Raw genomic sequence first — 23,336 nt, forward strand, 5'->3', positions numbered from 1 at the left:
GAAATCAATTTCATCAATTTGTCACCTGTCTAAGTCACTGCATCTTCGAGACAGATGCATTCATATGATGACGATAGAAAGTAAAATTCCATTAAAATTAACATAAAATATTCCACTTCCATCAAATATCCAGAACCCCCTCACCTGTTTGCTCAGTAATCCGAAAACACCGAGGTGTTGTTCGGAAAATTCTCACATATGAAACGCATCCATATCATTTATCTCCAGCATTTGGCCTTAATCCATCGCTGATGCTGCTAAGCTTACTTCCACCCCAATGCACACTCATTGGATTGATTTATTTCCCGAAAGAAAGAGAAAATGCTTATGCTCCACGAAAAAGAAATGAGCTCGCGCGCAGGAGCACACTAACAGCCATCCATTCGCCGACTACCTTCTTCCATCTCACACATGCATGCTCCGGAAATGTTATTCATGCCCATTCAGGCGTTTAATTTGTGATGTATATGAAAATGAGGAGAGTCATCATCATCACCATCAACAACATCATCATCCGTAGAGGTGTCTTATTTCAGCAGAAGGAATATTCCGAAACGCTTCACCTGAGCTCAGGCGCTTGTGTCGAAAGATGGATGGCTGATGGGGAGCTCTTTGCTCTTTATCCCTGTTCTTCCCAGTTAGTGTGCATGATCCGCGGAAAATTGACAACGGGTGAGTGACTGGGGTGTTTGCGAGCTTCCTGAATTGAACTAAAAATTAAGCTAGGACGAATTGTTTCCTCTGCTAGTGAGGAATGTCTTCGTGCTGTCGAAATATGTTGTGATATGGCGAAATAACATTGTCGTATGTGTATCATCACGGTGTTCATGACTGATGTACCTTGATTCGTGTGTCTCTTTCTTCTCGAGGAGGAACATGAGGGGATCCGTTTCTCAAGAAGGCACTACTGAAGAGAACGACTACTTTGTCACGTTCCCTTTGGCATGGAGGTGCAGTGACTGAGAAGAGAAATCCTTAACGTATAGAATCGACATAAGATGATGTCAAATCCACCTTAACGTTGCTTGTGAGATTTAATATCAATGCCAAGTATCGCAGAGGATGCGAATCGAAGATTTATTTTGGAATCATGTACTAATCTTGTTTCTTGTCATTTTGTCTTCCACATTTATTTTGCAGAACTCGGGATTTCAGATGGACTTTGGCGGAATTGCCTAGACTACCGTGCGTCTCCATGAGAAGGGAGTGTCTCGTCAGCAAATGCTGGTAATAGCGTTTTTCCTGATTGAAGCGGGATAGTTTCCATCGCTTCCTAGCTAGCGTGTAGAAATAGACCCTGGAGCCCTTAATCCTAGCGTTATAAGAACGGAAAGATGAATCTTGCAATGTTTTACACATGACCTAGTCTGCTTCTGGTATGCACGCGAAGCCTTGGAACAGCTCAGCGAAAGGAAGGTGCGTGTAGGATGGAGTGCGGCTGATAGCAATCATTTCCTGATCCTGCTCTGACAGTTACAAGAGAAAGGCATCGACTACCTACACATCGCATCGGCGGCATAATATGGCGTGCCTTGGTAGATATCGATATTAGCATTTTCCAATATCTTCGAGAAAGGGAACGAAGAAGCAAATCTCACACGCTATTTCTTGACTATGTATAACGTTCTAGAAAGCTGAGTACGAACAAGTTTAATACGAATTTATCATTTCAAGGTATTTGCATGGATTTGCTCGATTTTGTCTCTTTAAAGCGTTCTGTTTGAAATGCTTCTATTTTACTACAGTCTTTCCATTCGACTTCAATTCCAAATAAACACATCGTTTAGGAAATAGCATATTCATAAACATATGTTTAATGGACGCATTCCGGAATGGAAGCAGTCGCTCAACCGTACACAGGTAATGCTTGTTATGGGCCATAACAAATATTGAAATTTCACCTACTTTCATCCCAAAATGTGTCTACTCACCCCAGGGACATCCATTTGGCATACAGGGCGCTCCGTTCCGGCGAAAGCTTCATCCCGATCCCGGTCACCAGAATATCCTCGCACGTGACGGCCGATAGCGAATTGAGTGCGGCAGCAACAGTCCTGAAACGATGAAAAGAAACGAACATAGGGAAAGTTGAGATTCGATCGTAAAAGACAAGTACCACTCGAATGGAAGCAGCGTCCCACTAAAAACCCCAGCGCGGAGCACAGTCTCCTGGAGTCCAAAGATGAAGAAGAACCGCAAGACGGGGAGAGGGGTTCATAAAATTTAAAACAACATTAAACGACAGGTACAGCTCATTTAAATTTTAACACATTATCTCGATGCGGGTTCGTTCTCCATCTTGGTGTGCAGCATGTGAGGAGGGACTCTTAAGATTAACCCAAATGAGCAAATTTCATCTCTCCGGGAATGGTGTCTTTAAGTGGAATGTTCGTCTCGGAAAAACGAAGCTTAACCATGTACCAACACATGCTCACAGCTTCTTCATTCAATGAACTGAACGCCATGCCAACGCGAACGCAAACGTAATTATCATAACACCTCTTGGAACATTGTAGCAGATGGAACGAATGGACCAGGGGGTGGCATTCCATACGACAATGTGGCCAAGAGTACGATGGAAGGCATTTGCGGTGAGGTGATAGAAGATAAACTGTTAAAATATGTGATATACAGAGTTTTACTTGACAAAACTGAACGGATTAAAAAAATACAAATATTGTTCGCAAAGTTAAAGTTCGCCTAAAAGAACACAAAAATGCTGTCGACATTAAAAAATCAAACGAATCAGCTATGGTGGCAACAGGTTTCGATCACCAAATAGATTGGAAAAGCGCAAAGCTCATCAAACCCGTCTAAAAAGCCTTCATACTTGAACGCATGGGAACCATTTCACAGGCGCCGATGATGAAAGAAGATGATCCTCCTATAACATCATGCCTGTTAAACTTGACAAAGCTGAGAATTGAGTAACATCTTTTAGTTTTTGGACGTCTACGTAGCAACGTAGGTTTATTGTAATCAGTTGGACATTGTAGATGGGCAGCATAACACCCGAAACCGATCGACAGAAAGGTAATTCTTAATCTGTTTTAACGTTGTAAAACGATAAGTGTTGTGTCTTGTCTCACGTCGCGTTTTGGTTATATTCCCAAACAAACAATGTTTGTCGAAATCAATATCCTTAACTGAAGAGTTAGTTGTAGATACTTAGTACAAAAATACTTATATCAAATTATGCTACTTTTCGACACTCTTTTGAATAACCTAATGACCTACTTTTTTTTTTTTTAAGAATTTCAAAATAAAAAAATAACTCACAATCGAACAGCTTTAAAAAAGTCAGCACAAGGGATTACGTTAAAAATCTGTATATTATTCCATACCATTTTCATAACATTTATTAAGGGAGAAATCTACTTCAGCATAACCACCTATTTTCTTCATATCGATAAGAATACATCAAATATACTAATATACATTTGGTACGATACTTTAGCTCTAAAGCTTCAATACAACGTCTGTATGAACGTATGGTCTAAGTATCGACACCTCTCAGACCATTATAAAGTTAAAATGTGTACATTATAAACCAGCGCTACCCAACGTTCAGTCTGCGGGCCGGAAGTGGTCTCTGGATCTCAGCAATAATGTAACTGTAGTCCAATTTTGTTCAGCATTATGAGTTTTAGCCCAGAATAAATGAGAAATAAACAAAATACAGCTTGAAAGATGTTTATCTAACAAATATACAGTCAAAAGAAAGGTTGGGTGGACTAACGAGTTTTCCCTGAAATTTTCAAGTTACATCAGTTTTCATAAACCCTTTTGTTAAAGTAGTGCATGCTTTTCAATTGACTACATGCCCACTGAGACTATCTCAAAATTGAGTAAGATTTCACTCATTCAGGCAAAACCGGGGTAAATCAGACATTTTGGCAGAAATTGAGTAACGTAAAGCACTTCGCCGTGTAAAGCGCCTTCCTATCGGACATCCCGCGAGGACGCTCTCCGTCAATACCATGAGTCGCACAATCAATGCCGGCAAGAAATCCGTGTCGCCAAACGAACCAGCTGGATGGACTTTCTGGAAGGAAGGAATTCGTCACAGTCTTCTGCCGATTTATGGAGGCAAGTCAACGCCCTCAGTGGGAAACTGCGCATGACACCGCTCCACGTACAGATTAAAGGTGAAGCGGTTTCTGACCCAGCAATTGCAGCGGACGAACTCGGCTCGTACTTTGCCGATCTCGCAGCCATCGAGAAGTACGAAGACGAATTCAAGCGGAAAGCTAAGCCTTCGACGTCATCCATTGCAAGGTTCTGTGTTTCTTCTGACGCTGGGAACTCGGACATCAACCAGGCATTCTCCAGGCAGGAATTTCAGCATGCCCTAAGCTGCATCAACGGAAAGTCGGCGGGTCCCGACGAAATCGGGTACCCTCTACTCAAGAGGTTACCAACGCCAGGCCAGCTACGGATGCTGGAGCTTTTCAACAAGCTCTGGCTCACCAACTCGTATCCAGTGTCGTGGGAAGAGAGCTTAGTCATTCCCATCTCAAAAGCCAATGAAACAACCCTTGAAGCTAGCAAGTTCCGGCCAATAGCCTTATGGCCAAGGTCCTGGAGCGAATGGTCAACAGGAGGCTAAAGCATTTCCTTGAAGCCGAAAACCTGCTAGACCATCGACAGCATGCAACATTAGGGGAGGTTCACAAGAGTGCCAACGATAGCGGTCTCCACACCGAGATCATCTCGCTGGATATATCGAAGGCCTTCAACAGGACGTGAACGCCCCTCGTCTTAGAACAGCTTGGCAACTGGGGGCTGCGTCCACTTCATCAAACATTTCCTGACCGATCGTTCTTCCAGAGTGGCAGTTGGCAACACGAGGTTCCAGCTTTTCAGAGAAGAGACGGGCGTCCCACAAGGTTCAGTTATCGCCATTACCCTCTTCCTTGTGGCCATGAACGGAGTTTTCGGAGGACTGCCGAAAAATGTTTACATTTTCGTGTATGCTGACGATGTACTTATCGTAACTACCGGCCCAACAGCAGCACGTAACAGGATCAAGGCACAGGCAGCAGTCTCCGCTGTAGCCAGGTGGGCCAGCGCGGTAGGTTTCCAGCTTTCGGCCACCAAAAGCATCAGGTGCCACGTGTGTCCATCCCGGCACCGTGTCAGCGGGCCACCTATTAAAGTGCAAAGCCAGCCCATACCACTGAAGAAGACGGTCCGTATTCTGGCGGTACTTGTTGACCGGTCCCTCATCTTCGAGCAGCACTTTAAGGCGATCAAGAACGACTGCCGCAGTAGGATCCGCACCATTGCTCGCCCTCACCGGTCTAACAATCGCGACACTCGTTTCCGGGTTGCAATAGCCGTCATCGATAGTCGCCTACTGTACGGTCTTGAGATGACGTGCATCGCCACCGAAAAGCTCGTGCAGATACTAGCACCAACTTTCAACACCTACGTTCGGACTGTCTCCGGTCTTCTCCTGTCAACGCCCGCCGATTCCGCATGCATCGAAGCGGGTATTCCGTCCTTCGGCCATCGTATAACCGCAGCAATTGCAACGAATGCCGCTGCCTTTACCGCAATGACCTCCGGAATCCGGATCTTTCTCCTCGATGAGGGGAACAGACTCCTCCGCATGACTCCAATTCGGAGCGGGCCAAGGTCCACTGCTACGGAGAGAAAAGTTGGCGCATACCTCCACCACAAATCGAGAGTCGGATAAAGAGCAGGTTCAAGGCTGGAGATAACTCTGCAGCGCTGAAGAGAACAGTAGCCGAACTGCTAGGCTCGAACTACCCAACCCATGCCCACATATACACGGACGGATCGCTGTCCCGAGCCGGGGTCGGAATTGGAGTAGCAGGAATTTCAGTACCGATGAGTAGCAGCCTACCGCCACAATGCTCGGTTTTCCTCACCCTCGGACCGGCCCATACTGGTGCTATCGGATGTGTACAGCGTTATACAAGCCCTTACACCGGAGACCATAACTCACCCCTGGATACAGGGTATTGTTGAGGCCACACCTCCGAACACGGTGTTTTCCTGGATCCCTGGGCACTGCGGTATCCCAGGAAACAGCGAAGCCGACAGCCTGGCAAAAATAAAGCGATGGATAGTCAGCAAAATGTGGGAAGCCTGGGAAGCAGAGTGGTGCCAATCCCAATCCCTCTTCAACCGAAGAATCAAAGGAACGACGAGCAAGTGGACGGATATGTCAAAACTACGGGACCAGAAGGTGGTTACTCGTCTTAAGACAGGCCATACAAGGATCTCACATAGTTTTGGTGAGACGCAGTTCCACAGAATGTGCTACGTTTGCGGAACCACTGCATCGGTGGAACACATCCTATGACTGTGTCCGCAATACCAACAACTATGGGAGCAGTACGCACTTCCCAACAGCATTAGGGACATACTGGACGACGTACCTTCCACTTTAGCGACAGTTATTTATTTCCTCAAGGACGCTGAGCTATACAAAAACATTCTTTTGGCTTACGGTACATCTCTGCCGGACGGGGGATTACCCGGGATTACGGTGGAGCTCCGATCTCTTTCTAAACCCTACATAACTTTGATGTACCAGATTGTTTTTTGAGTACATGTGAATTGTAAGCCATCTCTGTAACAAAATTTGCAGGTGCCTCCTATTTTATAGAGATGAACTAGAAAACGGCTAAAAATCTCTCTTATAAAGTTTAAAAAAAATAACAATTAAAAAATAATATTATTTCAATAGGGGAAATGACGGCTTCGGCATGACAGACTATTTTCGGCAACCCAAATTGAAACGGTTATTTCACTGGATTTTATTAAGAAAATACTTCACTGAAGGCATTAAAACTATTCATTAGGCTTTCAACTTCAATTTGATTATATGTTTACCACTGATAAAAGCAATCTAGCAGGGTTTTCTTGAAATGAAACACACGCACTACAAAATGCTGCTGATTTCGAGTTGCCGATGAAAACACAGCTGTTTAACACGCAGCTCAAATAGAAAGGTTGCTGAATTAAAAGAGGTTGCCCACAATAGTCGCTCTTACTAGAGAAGATTGGAGCATTGTAAAAGCGTTTCAAAACAGTTTTTGATAATTCTTTTGACTGAAATTGTTAGAGCAGCTGGCAGCAAAAGATTGTAAATAAACCAATACCGCATATGTGTGCGTTCCTTAGAGAAAAAGGCTATAGAAAGACGGTTGCTGCTTAGGTTGCCGAGAATACGTAAATTCCCCTACCATTTCTAACAACAATGCTATGCTTACATAACAATAATAATTCATAATTTACTACACATTAAAAAATGCTGGGAACTGGGAGAATCAGACAATCAGAAAACCCAATTGAAGCGATTTGGATGGGAAGAGTGAAATTTTCAACTCTCTATTGATAACATTTCGGGGATAGAGGGCGTGCTCATCTCTCATTAGGGATTCTTTCTGTTTTTTGATCAATTGTCCGATCATGTTGCTGGAAGGAGATTCTTTATTGTCCCGTGGATGCACAAGGGTGACTTTGCTTATCGATCTACCCAATCCTTGTTTGGCCCTTCATACAGTGGCATGCTGAGAACAATCAGAGGGTATTAAGCTTGATCAAGTCCAAAAAAGGGAGAGTCCACTGCTATCAAACTTAGTTTCCGTGCTATAAGGGGTGGCATACCATTATCATCATCATCATCATCATCGTCATTGTCATCATCATCATCATCATCGTCATCATCATCAGAAAAGTTTTTCCTGGTAGATCAAGGGTAATTTTACTCAGTCTATGAACGACCTACATTTTTGCGAATTTGAGTGAACGGAACTCAAATACGAGTAAGATTCAACTGCCGTATACCGATTACTAAGCGCATAAATAATTCTGTTTGTTTGCCTAAATGAGTGAAACTATGCTTAATTTAGAATTAGCTTCACACGTATGTTGCTAAAAAAAAAGCAGTTTTCAAATTAATTCCAAGTTTTCGAACAACGACAAAGATTTTCCGGAGACAATAACAGCTCCCACGAATGTATCTCCCACAACGCACACATCCCCTGTTCGCTGCGGATTACCACCTCTTCAAAGCATCTCATAGTCAGAATCGCACCCCGCCTCCAAAGATTCCTTCCAATTTGCGTCAAGCAACCGATAAAAGCTAGATAGGCACCAAGTGGAAGCTGAAGGCGAAGTCGACGACAACGTGGGTGTCAATGCTGCACTGAAGGGTTGCGGCAATGTGTTCGAATGAATGGGGAAAATTTTATTAGTATGTTAATGCGATTCCTTTTATGTGCGCCACGGCCATATCAGTTCTACCAACGCTTCCGTCCGTCATCCTGTATTAGCTTCTCATTTTCCAACGAGTATTTGATATGTACCTTTGCATGCGCCTACGAACATAACGTTTTATCAGCGGTGCAGCTTGAAGCTTGACAAAGTCTACCGATGGCTCAAACATAGGGTACGGTGGGGTACGATGGCCACCCTAAGCTGAAAGTATAATTAATCCAATACTATATAAAACTTCCGCGATAAACTAAGTGAATTTTTAGAGTACATTCCCTAATACATTGATTTTAAGACGAATTCCTTTCCATTTTATGATGTTTAATCACAAACTAAAAATCGTCTAAATAAGGCATATGGGTCATTCCAGCTCAAGTGGGTACACCACCTGTGGTCGGTGGCACTGATTTGAGCCAAACCTGGCCAAAACGCTTATTTTGGCATTCTGAACAAACGCCTTTTTTGATTTTGCTCTGAAGTGCCTAGATCCTTCTCGGCTACAACCCTGGATGTACGAGATTTTTTTTTAAATCATCTTTCAGAAGAGATTACTCCACAACCAAATAAGCTATTCGTGATCTTAGAAAGTCAATTTGAAAGTTTTTAATGTAAATTCTTATAGGTGTACCCACAGTTCGTTTTTGTTGTACTAACTACAGTAAACAGGCTGATTACCGGCAGGTATCCAAATTGTCAAAAAATGGCCTACTTTCACCATGGGTGCGATTTTTTATTTCTTAATATGGGCTCAACATTTCACCACACTTTGGAAAACTCTTCTACTTGATGACAAATAGTTTTTAAGATATGACCAGATGAGTGAGTTGGAGTTTTAAGCTTAATACTCCAACACACTCATCTGGTAATCATTTGCCCTGCAAAATCAAAAAAGGCGTTTGTTTATAATGCCAAAACAAGTGTTTTAGCCAAGTTTGGCTCAAATCGGTGCCATCGACCACAACTTTTTGAAATTCTGTACCCACTTGAGCTAGAATAACCCATATGCAAATAATAATTTTATTTTATGTCCGACATCACTCAAATAGGTCGAGGGATCACAAATAATAAATAACAAGCGACGAAAAAATATTAATATCTAAAATCTCATTTAATGAAAAATAATTTATTAATAGTTTTTATGAAGTTGTAGGATAAAATGTAGAGCTACAGTGTGTCAAGGCCAATTGGTTAGAGAACAATAGTTCACAATTTTCTCACTATGTGGCGCTAATGTGCAAGTCAATTTCTCTGTTTATCTTTGATCAAAACCTTCTGAATGGGAGACATATTAGTTCGCATTTTTTTTTATTCTAAGCATGCATGTCTATCATCAGGAAGCCTTAGTCATCTGACATACCTTTCCGAAGACGGCAACTTTCTAGATGGTTAAGCTTCTCCCAAGTAAAAAAAGAGATTTACTGCAAGTTCACATTCATACTTGCGCTACGTAATGAGGAAATTTTAAACTAATTTGTCTACCATCCAAAAAAAAATGAGTACTAACTTAAAATTAATCCAAATAAATCTTCACCATGCCAAAGGGGCAACCGGAGTCCTTTGTCGAAGATTCGCGAAGGAAAATATAACCGTGGTGCTAATACAAGAGCCCTGGGCTCATAAACACCGAGTTCTTGGAATAGGCACACAGGCAGGTAAGCTAATTTATTATGAAAGCAATCCAAAACCTCGGACAGCAATTTTAATAAAAGGGGGGGATCAAATTCGTGCCTATAACACAATATATTACCAAAGATTTAGTTGCACTTTGAATGTAAATTCCCACAACCCGGGGGACAACTGTAGCCTACATAGCTTCGGCTTACTTTCCTGGAGATGTGGATACAGTTCCTCCACCCAAATTAGCAGCCTTCATTAACTTCTGCAAAATTAAAAACAAACACTTCATCATTGGATGTGATGCAAATTCCCATCACATAGCTTGGGGAAGCACAGATACTAATAAAAGAGGTGAAGACCTCTTTGAATACATATCTTCGAATAACATCGATGTATGTAACAAAGGAGATCAACCTACATTTATAACAAAAAGAAAACAAGAAGTATTGGACTTGACAATTTGTAGTCCTATGCTTTCGACAAATCAGTGCCAACATTTCAAAGGGGCGTAATTGCATTTGTAAACAATGGCTTTAGTCGTCGATTTCTCGCGAATGAAAGCTCACTCATGAAAATGAATGACACCAGCACGCAGAAGAATGTTTCCTGTATCAGCTAGCATTTGTAATTTGGAGGGGTGGGTTTTCATTTGCGAGAAATCGACGTCTAAAGCCATTGTTTACAAATGCAATTACGCCCCTTTGAAATGTTGGCACTGAAATATTAGAAACTGGCATGTCTCCGATGAAGAATCTTTATCTAACCACAAACATGTAGTGTTTGAGTACAATGCTGGTGAATTAATCAAAGTAGCCTACAGAAATCCTAGGATTACCAACTGGGAAAGCTACGAGTTGAAAATGCGATCTGTAGATATAAAATTGGACAATAAAATAGAATCAATCAGACAACTGGACAAAGCAGCAGAAAATATCATTGGAAAAATCATACATGCGTTTGAAGCGAGCTGTCCAGTCAAGGAAGAACTCTCATACAGAGATGTTCCTTGGTGGAATAGAACTTTGAATAAGCTAAGGAAAACAACTCGGAAACTGTTCAATCGAGCAAAAGTTTCTGGACAGTGGGACCAATATAAAAAGGCCCTTACAGCATACAATAAAGAATTAAGGAAATCACGCAGAAGAACCTGGAGGTCTCACTGTGAAAACATTGAGAAAAATCCAGATGTAGCCAAACTACAAAATGTACTTTCTAAGGACCATTCAAATGGTCTTGGAAATTTAAAGAAAACAAATGGTAATTTTACTATTAATACAAAAGAAACCCTTGAAATAAGGATGAAAACTCATTTCCCAGGATCAAATTTGGTGTCGAGTGATAATGTAGTAGGCACAGAAGAAAATTGTAGGCCATCCGGGACTACGACTGTATATTCAGCCGTACTTAATACCATCTTCACACGAACTAAGGTTGAGTGGGCAGTGAACTCCTTCGAATCATTCAAATCTCCTAGAAAAGATGTTATCTTTCCTGCATTTCTTCAGAAAGGTGGAGAAGTACTACTTGATTCCTTAACTAATATTTTTAAAGTTAGTTTAGTGCTTGGTCATATACCAAAAATATGGACCCACGTTCGTGTTGTCTTTATTCCTAAAGCAGGCAAAAGAGACAAAACAAATCCAAAATCGTTCAGACCTATAAGTCTCACAACTACCATGCTTAAAATCATGGAAAAGATAATAGACGAGTATATAAAATCAAAATATTTGCAAACGAGCCCTCTTAACAGGTCTCAATTAGCTTAAGGTTAAACCTAGATATACCGTATAAAGCAGTTAATGCAAACCGCGAAATATGGGAATTAGGAGGGCCAATAATTCCACCAGGATCAATAATTTTCTACACCGATGATTCCAAAATGAATGATAGCACTGGAGCTGGGATCACAGGCCCGGGACTTAATGTTCCAATACCAATGGGAAGATGGACAACTGTTTTTCTTGCAGAAATTTACGCTATCTTAAAGTGTGCATATATTTGTCGAAAACGGAATTATCGACACACTCGAATCTGCATATTTTCAGATAGCCAGGCAGCATTGAATGCACTACAATCTTTCACATGCCAATCAAAACTGGTGTGGGAATGCATCATACTTCTGAAGCAACTGGCAGTCAAAAACCAGGTTTATCTGTACTGGGTACCAGGCCATTGCGGAAACGAAGGAAACGAAAAAGCCGATTTACTCGCTAGACAAGGCTCAAGTGTCCAATTTATAGGACCAGAACCTTTCTGTGGGGTATCTAAATATGTAATACAAATGGAAATGAAAAAATGGGAAGACAATATGATATATTCAAATTGGGCGAATACTTCAAGGCAATCCAAATTGTTTATTACTCCAAACAAAGGAATTACGGAAAAAATACCAAATTTAATTTAAAAAAAATCACTAAACACACTTTTTGGGCTACTTACGGGACACTGTCCCGTTAGATATCATTTGAAAAAGATAAATCGAAGTCAAACACATATCTGTAGGTTTGTTTGAGACCTCTCAACATTTGCTCTGCGAATGTTCGGCACTATTCGTGCGCAGAAGACAATATTTCAACAAAAGCATACTAAGTCCTTCTGAGATTTGGTTAAAAATTCCCAAAATGGTGATTGAATTTATTCTAAGAATCATACCAGATTGGGGTACTCCGCATTATCAGGCAACAACGGCAGTTACCCAAAATGGTAACTCGTCGTCCTGAACAGATGCGATACTAAACAGGGGTATACCACAAAAGATCAGCTTAATGGTCGCAGTGGTTCAAATCCCAACAAAAAAAAATCCAAAAAGCTTTGATCACTTGAACAAGTTTGCCAAAACCAGCATCTTCCAAGATGGTCAGAATATCAAGATATAGCTTATAGGCAGGGATCGGGTGCTACTCAATTTTTTGCGAGTAAAACACACGCCGTTGCGGAACTGCACTTTTTCCAAAGAGACGTGAAAGAGCATTTTAAATCGTGCAGCACATTTCAGTGCCAACATTTCAAAGGGGCGTAATTGCTTTTGTAAACAATGGCTTTAGCCGTCGATTTCTCGCAAATAAAAGCCCACCTCTCCAAATTACCAATGCTAGCTGGGACAGAAAACATTCATCTACCTGCTGGTGTCATTCATTTTCATGAGTGAGCTTTCATTCGCGAGAAATCGAAGACGAAAGTCATTGTTTACAAATGCAATTACGCCCCTTTGAAATGTTGGCACTGATTTCATTCTTATTGTGTTGGGGAGCTGCCGTTCCAACGGTGTTCAGTCTCTTTCTCTCTCTCTCTCTCTCTTTGTTTCTCCGTCAGTGTACTTTCTCTATAACTGTAGCGTTGTAGGATAGCTAGCATCAGTGAGCTGTTAATTTTCATATCATTCGATTGAAGATGAACCAATACAACTATTAAATCGATACTGTGAAAAAAATTCTCTCGTGCCCATCATTTGAAGAGCCCCTTTCTCATTCGAAGCTCATTGTCACTGTCAATTGAGTCACCCACTATCATTTGATATACGACAGTGGAGTGTGGAAGAAAACCGGAACCAGCAAAATGGTCCCAAACAGACAAGTCGACCCGATAGGATCAATGTAAGACTAATTTGAGATCGATGTCGACCCAATTTCGTGTTGTTATCGGGTTAATTTGGGGTTTATGTCGGGTCAATGTCAGGTCAACACAGGATTGGGGTTTGCTTAGATTTTTCGCCGGAATGTCGACCAGAGCTAACCCCCTTGTGAAGAAAATTACACATTGATCTTAAAAACATCTCTTTAGGAAAAGCATCAAAATTTGCATTTTTCTACCATGCAGTCACTGCAACATATATTATATGAGTGTAAAAATATTCTGCACCCAGCCTAAAATATGCAGCCATTCTTGTAAATCTCTAATCCCGATTGAAAAGTGCTACTCCCGTCATAACACCGTGCACTACTCGATTGTGCTATACGCAAGTAGCACCTGAGCTGTCCAACTACTCTCTCCTAAATATGAAATCTCGCTCTCCTTAGTCTCTTTCTCCTTCCAAATATAAGGGATGCGCTCCCTTATTTTAGAGTAGCACCAGTGTTTTTTGCAACACTCTGAGTTTTTAGACCATCCCTGCTTATAGGTATACTAAGTTAACATGTGTCTTGATCATTTTTGAGGAACATTACCGGAAACGGAAACCTTGGCCACCTTGGACCACTTGATCAACCAGTGGATCCCCCGGGGTCCCCGTATTCCAAATTCATTCTGATAACAGATCTACAAGAGTTTTTTAATAGCCGAGATATTGTTATTTACTGCATTCAGTTCCAACTTTGAGGTATAAGTCAGCCTATCCAAAAATGGACAGCTTCTGTAATAGCTCACAATTTAAAGAAAATTTTCTATTTTATCTGTAAGTATTTCGAACAGACTTCTGTTTTCCTAATAGCAACATTACTTTAACATGATAAAGTATATAATAGCACTAAAAAAAATTCCGCAAGCACAAAAAAAAAAAACAAATGTCGGCCGCAGCTATACAATATGCAAGTGACTGTTGTACATTTTGACATTTCACCTGTTATCAAGCAAAAATGTGTTTTACAACATCAACATATACTATAACAAAGAACTCCACATCATTCATTTTTCGTCGTCCCCGACGTCCCCTAATAGCTTTTCCAATCTTATAAGCATAATTATAAAAAGGATTGACACATGAATTGAAAGCCTTTCATACCATCAATGGAGGAAAATTACTTTCCGTTAAGGCAACCAGTGCAACGTGATAAATTGCTTTTTTTCTACCAGGAATCACCTCTAGTTATTCAAACTGTTAATTGATTGCTTCCATTAACCGAACTAATTGCTTTCAAACGAAACTGACTGTTTCCAAATCCATTGAAACCGAATCGAATTCAATCACATCCTCTCCAAACCCATATTTCACCTTGATCGACTTTTACTTACCGATTTTGGCCCGGTACGTGTCGTCACGATTGCCAATACCGCATCATCATCATCGCAGATCACAACGACGACGATGACGACGACATCCGACGTGGTTCGTTGATTTGTAACTACCGTGACTGGCCACGTGCACGTGGATGACTCTATTTCACATTGGTGGTTGCGATTGTGGTTCCACAATCAGCGACGCGCTTCTATTACACCTCATCAATTACCGGAACTAAAACCAATAAAGAAATAACTGGATTCCACAGCTTCCAACGTTATCCTCTCGTTCCGTGGAAAACCGATTCATTGTCATTTTCAACGTTGCGCGTAATTGGTTCATCTCACTGGGTCTCACCCAGCAGCGTTCATTGTATAGCCAGCGAACGGTTACTACGTCAGCGAGTTATCTCTGGAATTCTCCATCGAAACCGGCATTGTAAAATTGGCTTTTTTTTTTATCGGTCGATGCTCTTCGCCCACCGTGAGGGGGGTTATTGCATGGAACACAGAGCAGAACGGACCAGCTTCCATACTCTCATGCCACATATTGGTCGCCGATCGGCAACACCGGCATTGGTTGGTTTCGCTTCACAAGTTAACTGATTTTTCAGACCCATTGGAAAGCTTTTTATCAGTCATTTTCAGTGATGGAACGCGTGGTGCGGATATAAAATTTCTCTAAAGTTTCATTAAAATTTTCCGTTATTAATGTTCCCTGTAAATTTAACACCATTCAAACTGGGAATTTTAAAATTTGATAGGCCGGTAACAGCCAAAAACTGTCGAATTCACTACCACTAGTGAATGTATTGAAATTATCTGGAATTGAGCACATTGATGTAACTTAACTATTCATGTTTGTAGCATTTCCGATTGTTGGGTCATTACATTCGTATTTTGGTGCGTTCTTGGGTATTGTGTTCTCGCTGCTGTAGAAATATTGTTTTGCTGTGTTGTTTCTGCTAATGGCAACCATGAATGTTCGTCAAACAAAATGCTATTTTTCATAAGAATTTCAAAGTTCATGTAATCATCAGTGAGTTGAAAGCAAGCTCAACAATTATGTTTTCCAAGAAAAGTTAATTAAAGTTAGCATGGTACCTATGTGAAATTCAATCCATAATCCAGTAGACTGGCCCACAAAAATTAAAGTTCTATTTTTCCACGGGTTGGCCTTTAGATTTGTGCCATTAGGTGAGAAAATCATTATCTTATAGTTTTAGCTCATTTGGTTCTAACATGAGCTGGCACTTTTAGTTGTAATTTTGTATGGGGAATTTCGATAAAATGACTCTCCTATACTCTATCGATCATAAAAAAGTTTCCTTATTCTCGATTTGAATCAGATATTCAAAACATGTAGTTCAGTTAATGAGTAACAACTCTGCTGTAGATTGCATCATGAATCCAGTTAGTTTAATAGAGATATTCGCTAGACTAGAGTGGAAACTTTTATACGATAGATGAGGAGATGAAAGTATAGAGTTGATAGTTCCGTTAGAGTACGACAGTGTGAAATTGTATACATGAGTGCTGTAAAAATCGATAAAACTGTTTCAAACACATCGTCGGTACATGAGCGAGTCGGTGATCATCTCTTTTTGCCAGGGGTGGCAAGTTTGATGGGAGGTGGGAGTTTGGTAAAGAGAGATGATCAAATCGATTTGTACCTTCATAAAAGTTGCCCTAACTCGCTTTCTGCTCTCTATATGTACAATTTCACACTGTCGTACTCTAACGGAACTATCAACTCTATACTTTCATCTCCTCATCTATCGTATAAAAATGTCTGTCTGTCCTGTCTGTCCTGTCTGTCCTGTCTGTCCTGTCTGTCCTGTCTGTCCTGTCTGTCTGTATATTTGTCCTTATAGACTCGGAAACTACTGAACCAATCGGCGTGAAAATTGGTATGCAAGGGTTTTTAAGGCAGATAAAGGTTCAACGAGTTCTCGAACGCTGTAAGCAGTATTATCGCTGAACATGTACCTCTTGCTGGAGCTGCACAGAAACCACCCTGGTCAACCAATCGCTTGCGAATGCTTAAACGCCACCGTTCTTCGGCCCTTCGAAAATATTGCAGCAGTCGTTCGTTGCACTTAAAACTACAGTTCAATCGTGCAAGCCGAGCATACAGGAACCACAACCGTTTCTTGTACGCTCGGTACATAATTCGGATGCAGCGCAACCTACGTACCAACCCGAAGCAATTTTGGTCGTTTGTCAAATCTAAACGTAACGAAGAGGGTCTTCCTTCGTCAATGTATCTAGGAAATCTCTCTGCTGACTCAACTGCTGAAAAATGTGAACTCTTTGCATCCCAATTCAAAGTGTCCTTCAATAATTTCGCTGCGCAACCTGCTCAAGTTGAAGAGGCAGTTCGAGATACTCCACAGGACGTCTTGGACTTCAACAATTTCTACATCGATGAAAATGAGGTTGCGAGGGCAATAAGTAAACTGAAATTCTCGCTATCTGTTGGACCAGACGGAATTCCTTCAGCGATGCTGAAAAGATGTACTTCTGCGCTATGTCAACCTTTGATGAAACTTTTCAACCTTTCGTTTCAACAAGGAGTGTTTCCCTCGAATTGGAAATCATCATTCTTGTTTCCAGTTTTCAAAAAGGGGGATAAACGAGATGTCAGCAATTACCGTGGCATAACCTCCTTGTAAGCATGTTCAAAGGTATTTGAAATCATCGTGAACGACGTTCTTTTTGCCCGCTCTAAACATTACATTTCGGTTGATCAGCATGGATTCTATCCAAAAAGGTCGGTTGCTACAAACCTTGCTGAATTTACCTCTCTGTGCATTCAAGCAGTCGATTCTGGGAAGCAGGTGGACGCTGTATACATGGACCTGAAGGCTGCTTTCGATCGGGTTGATCATAACCTCCTTCTGAAGAAGCTGGAGAAGATTGGTGTAACGTCTGCTTCAGTGGATTGGTTCAGGTCGTAACTAACCAACAGATCCTTGTGTGTAAAAATCGGTTCAAGTCAATCGGAGATGTTCGTTAATCAATCTGGCGTACCACAAGGGAGCAACCTGGGACCACTGTTGTTCTCCTTGTTTATCAACGATGTGTCACTGATTCTGCCACCGGGAGTGCGACTTTTCTATGCTGATGATGCTAAAGTCTACGTCATTGTAAACAGCTTTGAAGACTGTCTCGAACTGCAGAATATCTTGAATTCCTTCGAAAACTGGTGCACAAGGAACTGTATGACTCTCAGCATCGAGAAATGTCAGGTAATCACGTTCAGCAGAAAGTTCAAGCCAATCGTATATCCAAACTCGTTATCCGGGCAACCTCTAGCGCGGGTACAACGTATTCGAGACTTGGGAGTTAGTCTCGATCAAGAACTCACTTTCCGGTTCCACTATGATGACATCATCTCTAGAGCAAACAAGCAGCTTGGATTCATTATGAAAATTGCTAGTGGATTTCGTGATGTTTTCTGTTTGAGGTCATTGTACTGTGCTCTAGTACGGTCAATTCTGGAATTTGGAGCAATCGTTTGGTGTCCTTATCACGATAGTTGGATTACACGAATCGAATCTGTACAGAGGAAGTTTGTACGTTATGCTTTCAGGAACCTTCCATGTCGTCATCCTCAGCATCTGACACCATACCAGGATCGTTGTCAACTACTCGGAATAGAAACGCTGAAAAATAGACGTCAAGTTGCTCAAGCGATGTTCGTCGTTAAAATCCTCAGGAATGACATTGATTCACCATCCTTACTAGCAAGAACGAATATCTACGCCCCCGAACGTTTACTACGACGACGAAATTTCCTACAGTTTGAACCCCGCAATACCCTATATGGACAGCATGATCCGGTTAGATTTATGTCAGCTACCTTTGATGAAGTTTTTCATTTATTCGACTTCAACGTACCGGTGTTCACGCTGCAACGACGGTTTACTGACCATTTTCGTAATACTTGACTAAATTTGTGTAATTTTATTTATGTATATTTGTATGAACCCTACATTATGTTATTCATTAAGACATAAAAGTGTCAGATGAATTATATCAAATAATAATAATATGATGGTTGGAGACCCCTCCCTCCTCTGTAAGGGGGCTCCCATACAATTGAAACAGAAATTTCCGCATAACTCGAGAACTTATCAAGTAAATTGAACCAAATTTGGCATGTGGAGGTCATAGGAGGTGGCCCCTTAGGTAAGAGGGAGGGAGGGGACTACGTACAATATAGCATTGTTTTTTTTTTTATTATTGGCGCATAAACTCAATCTATTATTGAATGCCAAGCAAGGCCCGGCACACCTAGCTAGTCTATCGTATAAAAATTACCACTCTAGTCTGTTATTTTAAATTAGCATCTTCAAATAATGGTTATCGCACCAAAAGACACGAGCCTGAATGTTGGCCTGTGGAAAATTTTAACTTTAATGTTTAGTGGTAATCTAGTTGAGACGTTGCATAAACTGCCTTTATTTTGTTGCAATATACGAGCAGAATGCACATAATCAAATAATATCTCCATAATATTAACTTGAATCGTGATGCTGTCTTGAGCAAAGTTGTTCCGTGTGATGAAATTCTGAGCTTAATCGAGTTTGAATCAGTTCTATGCACGAAAGAGTGGAGGAATATTATATCTACATACCTTTCAACCAATGTCCACATATATATATTTTAAATCAAAAGCGCCAACTCGTGTTTCATCCAAATCAGTTGAAATTTTCAGAGAGTGGTTTTCTCACCTACTGGCACAAATTCCGTTGAAAAAAAATTATTAAAAATTTCCTCCTATATATATATGTGGGCCAGTCTAATAACCCAGAAACAGTACGAAATATTTCCATTGCAGGGAAACATTTTCAACGCAACTGACATCAAATGCTAATTTATCTCTGAAAAGGCAATTCTAATGAATGGACATAACTCATCCCTGGGGACACTTAAATCCCCACAGTTTCTTGAAATCCCGAAGAATTTTTTTTTCGGGTAAGTTGGTTCGTCTTGGCGGAAGGTTATGTCACGGTTACATTTCCGTCAGTTTATTGAACGTGTATATTTTGAGAGTTTTTCGTATCTTTTCTCTCTCCGGAACTGTTATTAATCAGCATGAAAAAAGATGATAACATTTTGGATATTCTGTAATATATATCAATTTTTCACAGCTCAAAGCTTTGAATAGTTAGAATCAATTCTAAAAAAAGATTTATTGCTGTTTAATTTGTTCAGTCAGGTTCGATGAAAATCCAGTTGAGGGAGATTTGATTTTCCATAGTTCCACAGTTTGGAGAGACTTGATTACGAAAATTTCAACACACTTGATCCCAGGATGCCTGTAAACAATGAACTTCGAAAGATATATCATGAAAAGGGGATAAAGTCTCCCATTAGTTTTAAAACTGTGTTCCATTGCAACTTTCAGATCAAAGAACACATGTTTAGGAATGTATCTATCATGTTAGAAGCTCAAGCGTATTTGCCAATATACATCAGAAAGAACCCTGTGTACACTTTCCCTTATAAAAAAGCATGTTATCAAAGTGAGATCAAGCAAATATTATAAATTAACAATCTAGATCACTTCCAGAATTTCCAAATGCTTCTGAAAAGACGCATCAGTAATAACCTCTCCCGGTAAGAAAGGTGACTAAAAACATTCGTGGCCTTATTATTTAAGCGTGTTATCAATTCACAAGCTTAGTCAAATAAAAGGTGTGGCAAACAGTGTTAGCTTTCTCATGCATGTTACACGCCTACCCTGACGTCATGACATTGTACTGCGTTCAGACTATGGTTGAGCTTAGAGGTGAACCAAACAAGTAAATGAAAATGCAGATTGTATCTGATATCCCTCTTAACATACCACATTGGCAACTAATAAGGAAGAAAACTTTCAACACGCTAAGAATCGTTAACCCAAATTTGGGTAAAAGATGAACTTTAAAAAAATAAAAAAGTATTCGATTTTCAGTTAAAAGTCCTCAACCGTTTGGGTTTTCACCGTTGGAAACTTTTGACTTATTTTTGGATGAAAATAATAGCAACCTGCGCTGCCTTTGATGCTGTCATTTTTGTGTGCTCTATCGCCTTCGTTCGTGCTTCATTATTGCATTCGATTGATCGATAGCTAATTTTCACTCAATGGATTATTGATCAGGATTCAATCAAAATTTAGTTTTCATCATTAATTTAATTTAACCTAACCTCATGGAAGCCACATGATGAGTGAACGTGAAGTTAATTGTTGCACTAACTTTAAAGTACCGATTATTAGGTAAGAAATACCCATTTCAAAGAAAAGTAGCTTAAATCATTAAATTAGCTATTGTTTACCCATTAATGAGTACCTGTTATCCATTAATAGGTAACAGTTGCTCATTAATGGGTAAAATATACTCATAAATGGATAAAAAACTACTAATTCTAGTTTGCTTTGAACTGTTTCGTATTTTCAATTGTTTTCTGAATTTTCTTGAGGTTCCGCTTAACGATTGCCCAATATTTTTCAATTGGTGCAGCTCCGGTTTTTGTCCTTCGGTATGACTTGCACATCGTTGGCGGTATACCGTTCCTGAGCCATTTCCCCGTAGTGACAGGAAGCGAGGTCTGGCTAAAACAGCACGGAACAACTGTGTTTCTGCAAAAAAGGCAACAATTGTTTTTGCAAACATTTCTTTTCATAAATATTTTGGTTGAAAATGCTAGTCACGGCAACTGCAAATCGACGCCAAACTAAGTTTTTTACCGGGAACTTAGACAACTTTTCTGCTTAAATTATCATGCACCTTTCCTTTTCCGGTAGCCGTGTAAACTCTTGACCTGGAAGCTGCTTGAAATCCGTCTTAACGTATATTTCATCGTTCATTATAACGCAATCAAATATCTGACGCAATCAACCTGCGTTGGAATAATTTGAATTTCGCTTATGCGCGAGCAAAATTGTGATACACTGTTTCTCTTGCTTCAACGCTATTTTGACAACTGAATGGAAAATGGCAAAAACAAAATAGAGGCAACATTCCGTAGACACAGACCTACGAAATGAGGAATGTTCAAGTTTTTTAAATGCACGATTTAAAAAAAAATCGCCCAATTTGAGTCGACCAATTTTGGACCGTTCCACCCTTTCAACCAAAAGCGCCCGTCTGTGTTACGTCAAAAACAGTTGAAACATTCAGAGAGTGGTTATCTCACCTAAAGGCACGAGTCTGGATGTTGACTTGTGGAAAATATTAACTATTATTTTTAAGTGGTAATCTAGTAGTGATGCATTGCATAAGTTGTCTGTAGTTTGTTGCAATATACGAACAAAATGCATATGTAAATTCAAGAATGAATATCTGCATAGCATTAACTTGAATCGAGGCGCAGTTTTGAGAAAAGCTGTTCCTTATAGTTTAAGCTACATGTGCTGAAATTCTGAGCTTATTCGAGTATGCCGAACCAGTTCTATACCCGAAAGACCGAATGAATGTTATTTCTCCACACATTTCAACCAAAATCTTCATATACAGCAAACATTAATCTAAAACTGCTACATCCGAATGAGCGGTGATGAGTTTTATGACCTTGTGTCACAAATCTGAGGGTTGGCCCGTTCAATCAAAAGATAAAAAAAATCTCCCATATAAATGTGGGCACTACCATTTTTATTGAAATCTTGAGATGATCTTCAATTTAAAACCAAATGAGGGTAAAAATTACGATTAAACTTTTTTAACTACTGACATTTTTTTTTTCATTGTATGCCCCAGCTTAACAAATGGATTAGATAGAAGGTTTCCGTCTTCGGTAAAGTTAGTCAGATGGTCAAGAACTATTCTAGACTATGAACTTAAGTGACTGATAAGAAACGTACTTTATTTTTGAGAAACCATTTTTAAATAAGCAAAGTCATCAAAATTAAATTGCGTATTTCTTTCTAAATGTGGATGACAGGAGTCTTCTGAATAGAATTGTCAACGAATGGAGTATTTTTCTGAACAAGAATGCTGAAGAGAGCTATATTCCAATTGGTTAAAATATCAAATAACAAACAATATAAACACAGTTAAGCTCTAAACAACGATGATTACCATATAATTGTTTAAGTTCATCTTAAAAACTTTTCCAAAAACAGAATCTTCTATCTAGGAAAGCTGTCAAGCGAAACCAAAAAACCCGAAACAACGAGAAACAACAGTGTGAACTAAATTTTGAGCTAAGCTGTTTACCATAGTTGAACAACTTTGCCCAAGACGAGTGTCTTCTCTCTAGTCAAGAATTTAAGGGGTCATGTCTACATGCAAAGCTTCAAAAAAATATTATAGCATAAATCAAAAGTGTATATAGGGTATATGTCCTTAACCTCGGTCTAATATGAAGGCTTCAATAACATTGTATGCCTTATCTTATATAATAATTGAGCTGCAGTCGATATTTCACTGTTAAATCCAAAAACTCACATCAGTCAAAAAACATGTAAGCTTCGATATTCTTTTTATTTGGATATTGATTAGGCACGACTGAAAATTGTTTAATCTCACCATTTTTACATGAAA

The 23,336-nt window shown here is 40.1% G+C and overlaps 1 protein-coding gene across 1 annotated transcript in view; it reads right to left on the reverse strand.

Annotated features, from left to right (window-relative positions):
- LOC135702055 (sodium-coupled monocarboxylate transporter 2) overlaps positions 1 to 23,336 on the reverse strand; it is a 171,028-nt gene that overhangs the window by 74,249 nt on the left and 73,443 nt on the right. Inside the window, exon 9 of the mRNA XM_065223045.1 lies at positions 1,932 to 2,054. Coding sequence (XP_065079117.1) covers positions 1,932 to 2,054 — 123 coding nt within the window. The remainder of the gene's footprint in view (positions 1 to 1,931; positions 2,055 to 23,336) is intronic.

This window comes from Ochlerotatus camptorhynchus, unplaced genomic scaffold (genome assembly GCF_037179485.1).
Source record: "Ochlerotatus camptorhynchus isolate MF236.1 unplaced genomic scaffold, CSIRO-AGI_Acam_v1.1 ptg000183l, whole genome shotgun sequence".
Classification (NCBI taxonomy): domain Eukaryota; kingdom Metazoa; phylum Arthropoda; class Insecta; order Diptera; family Culicidae; genus Ochlerotatus; species Ochlerotatus camptorhynchus.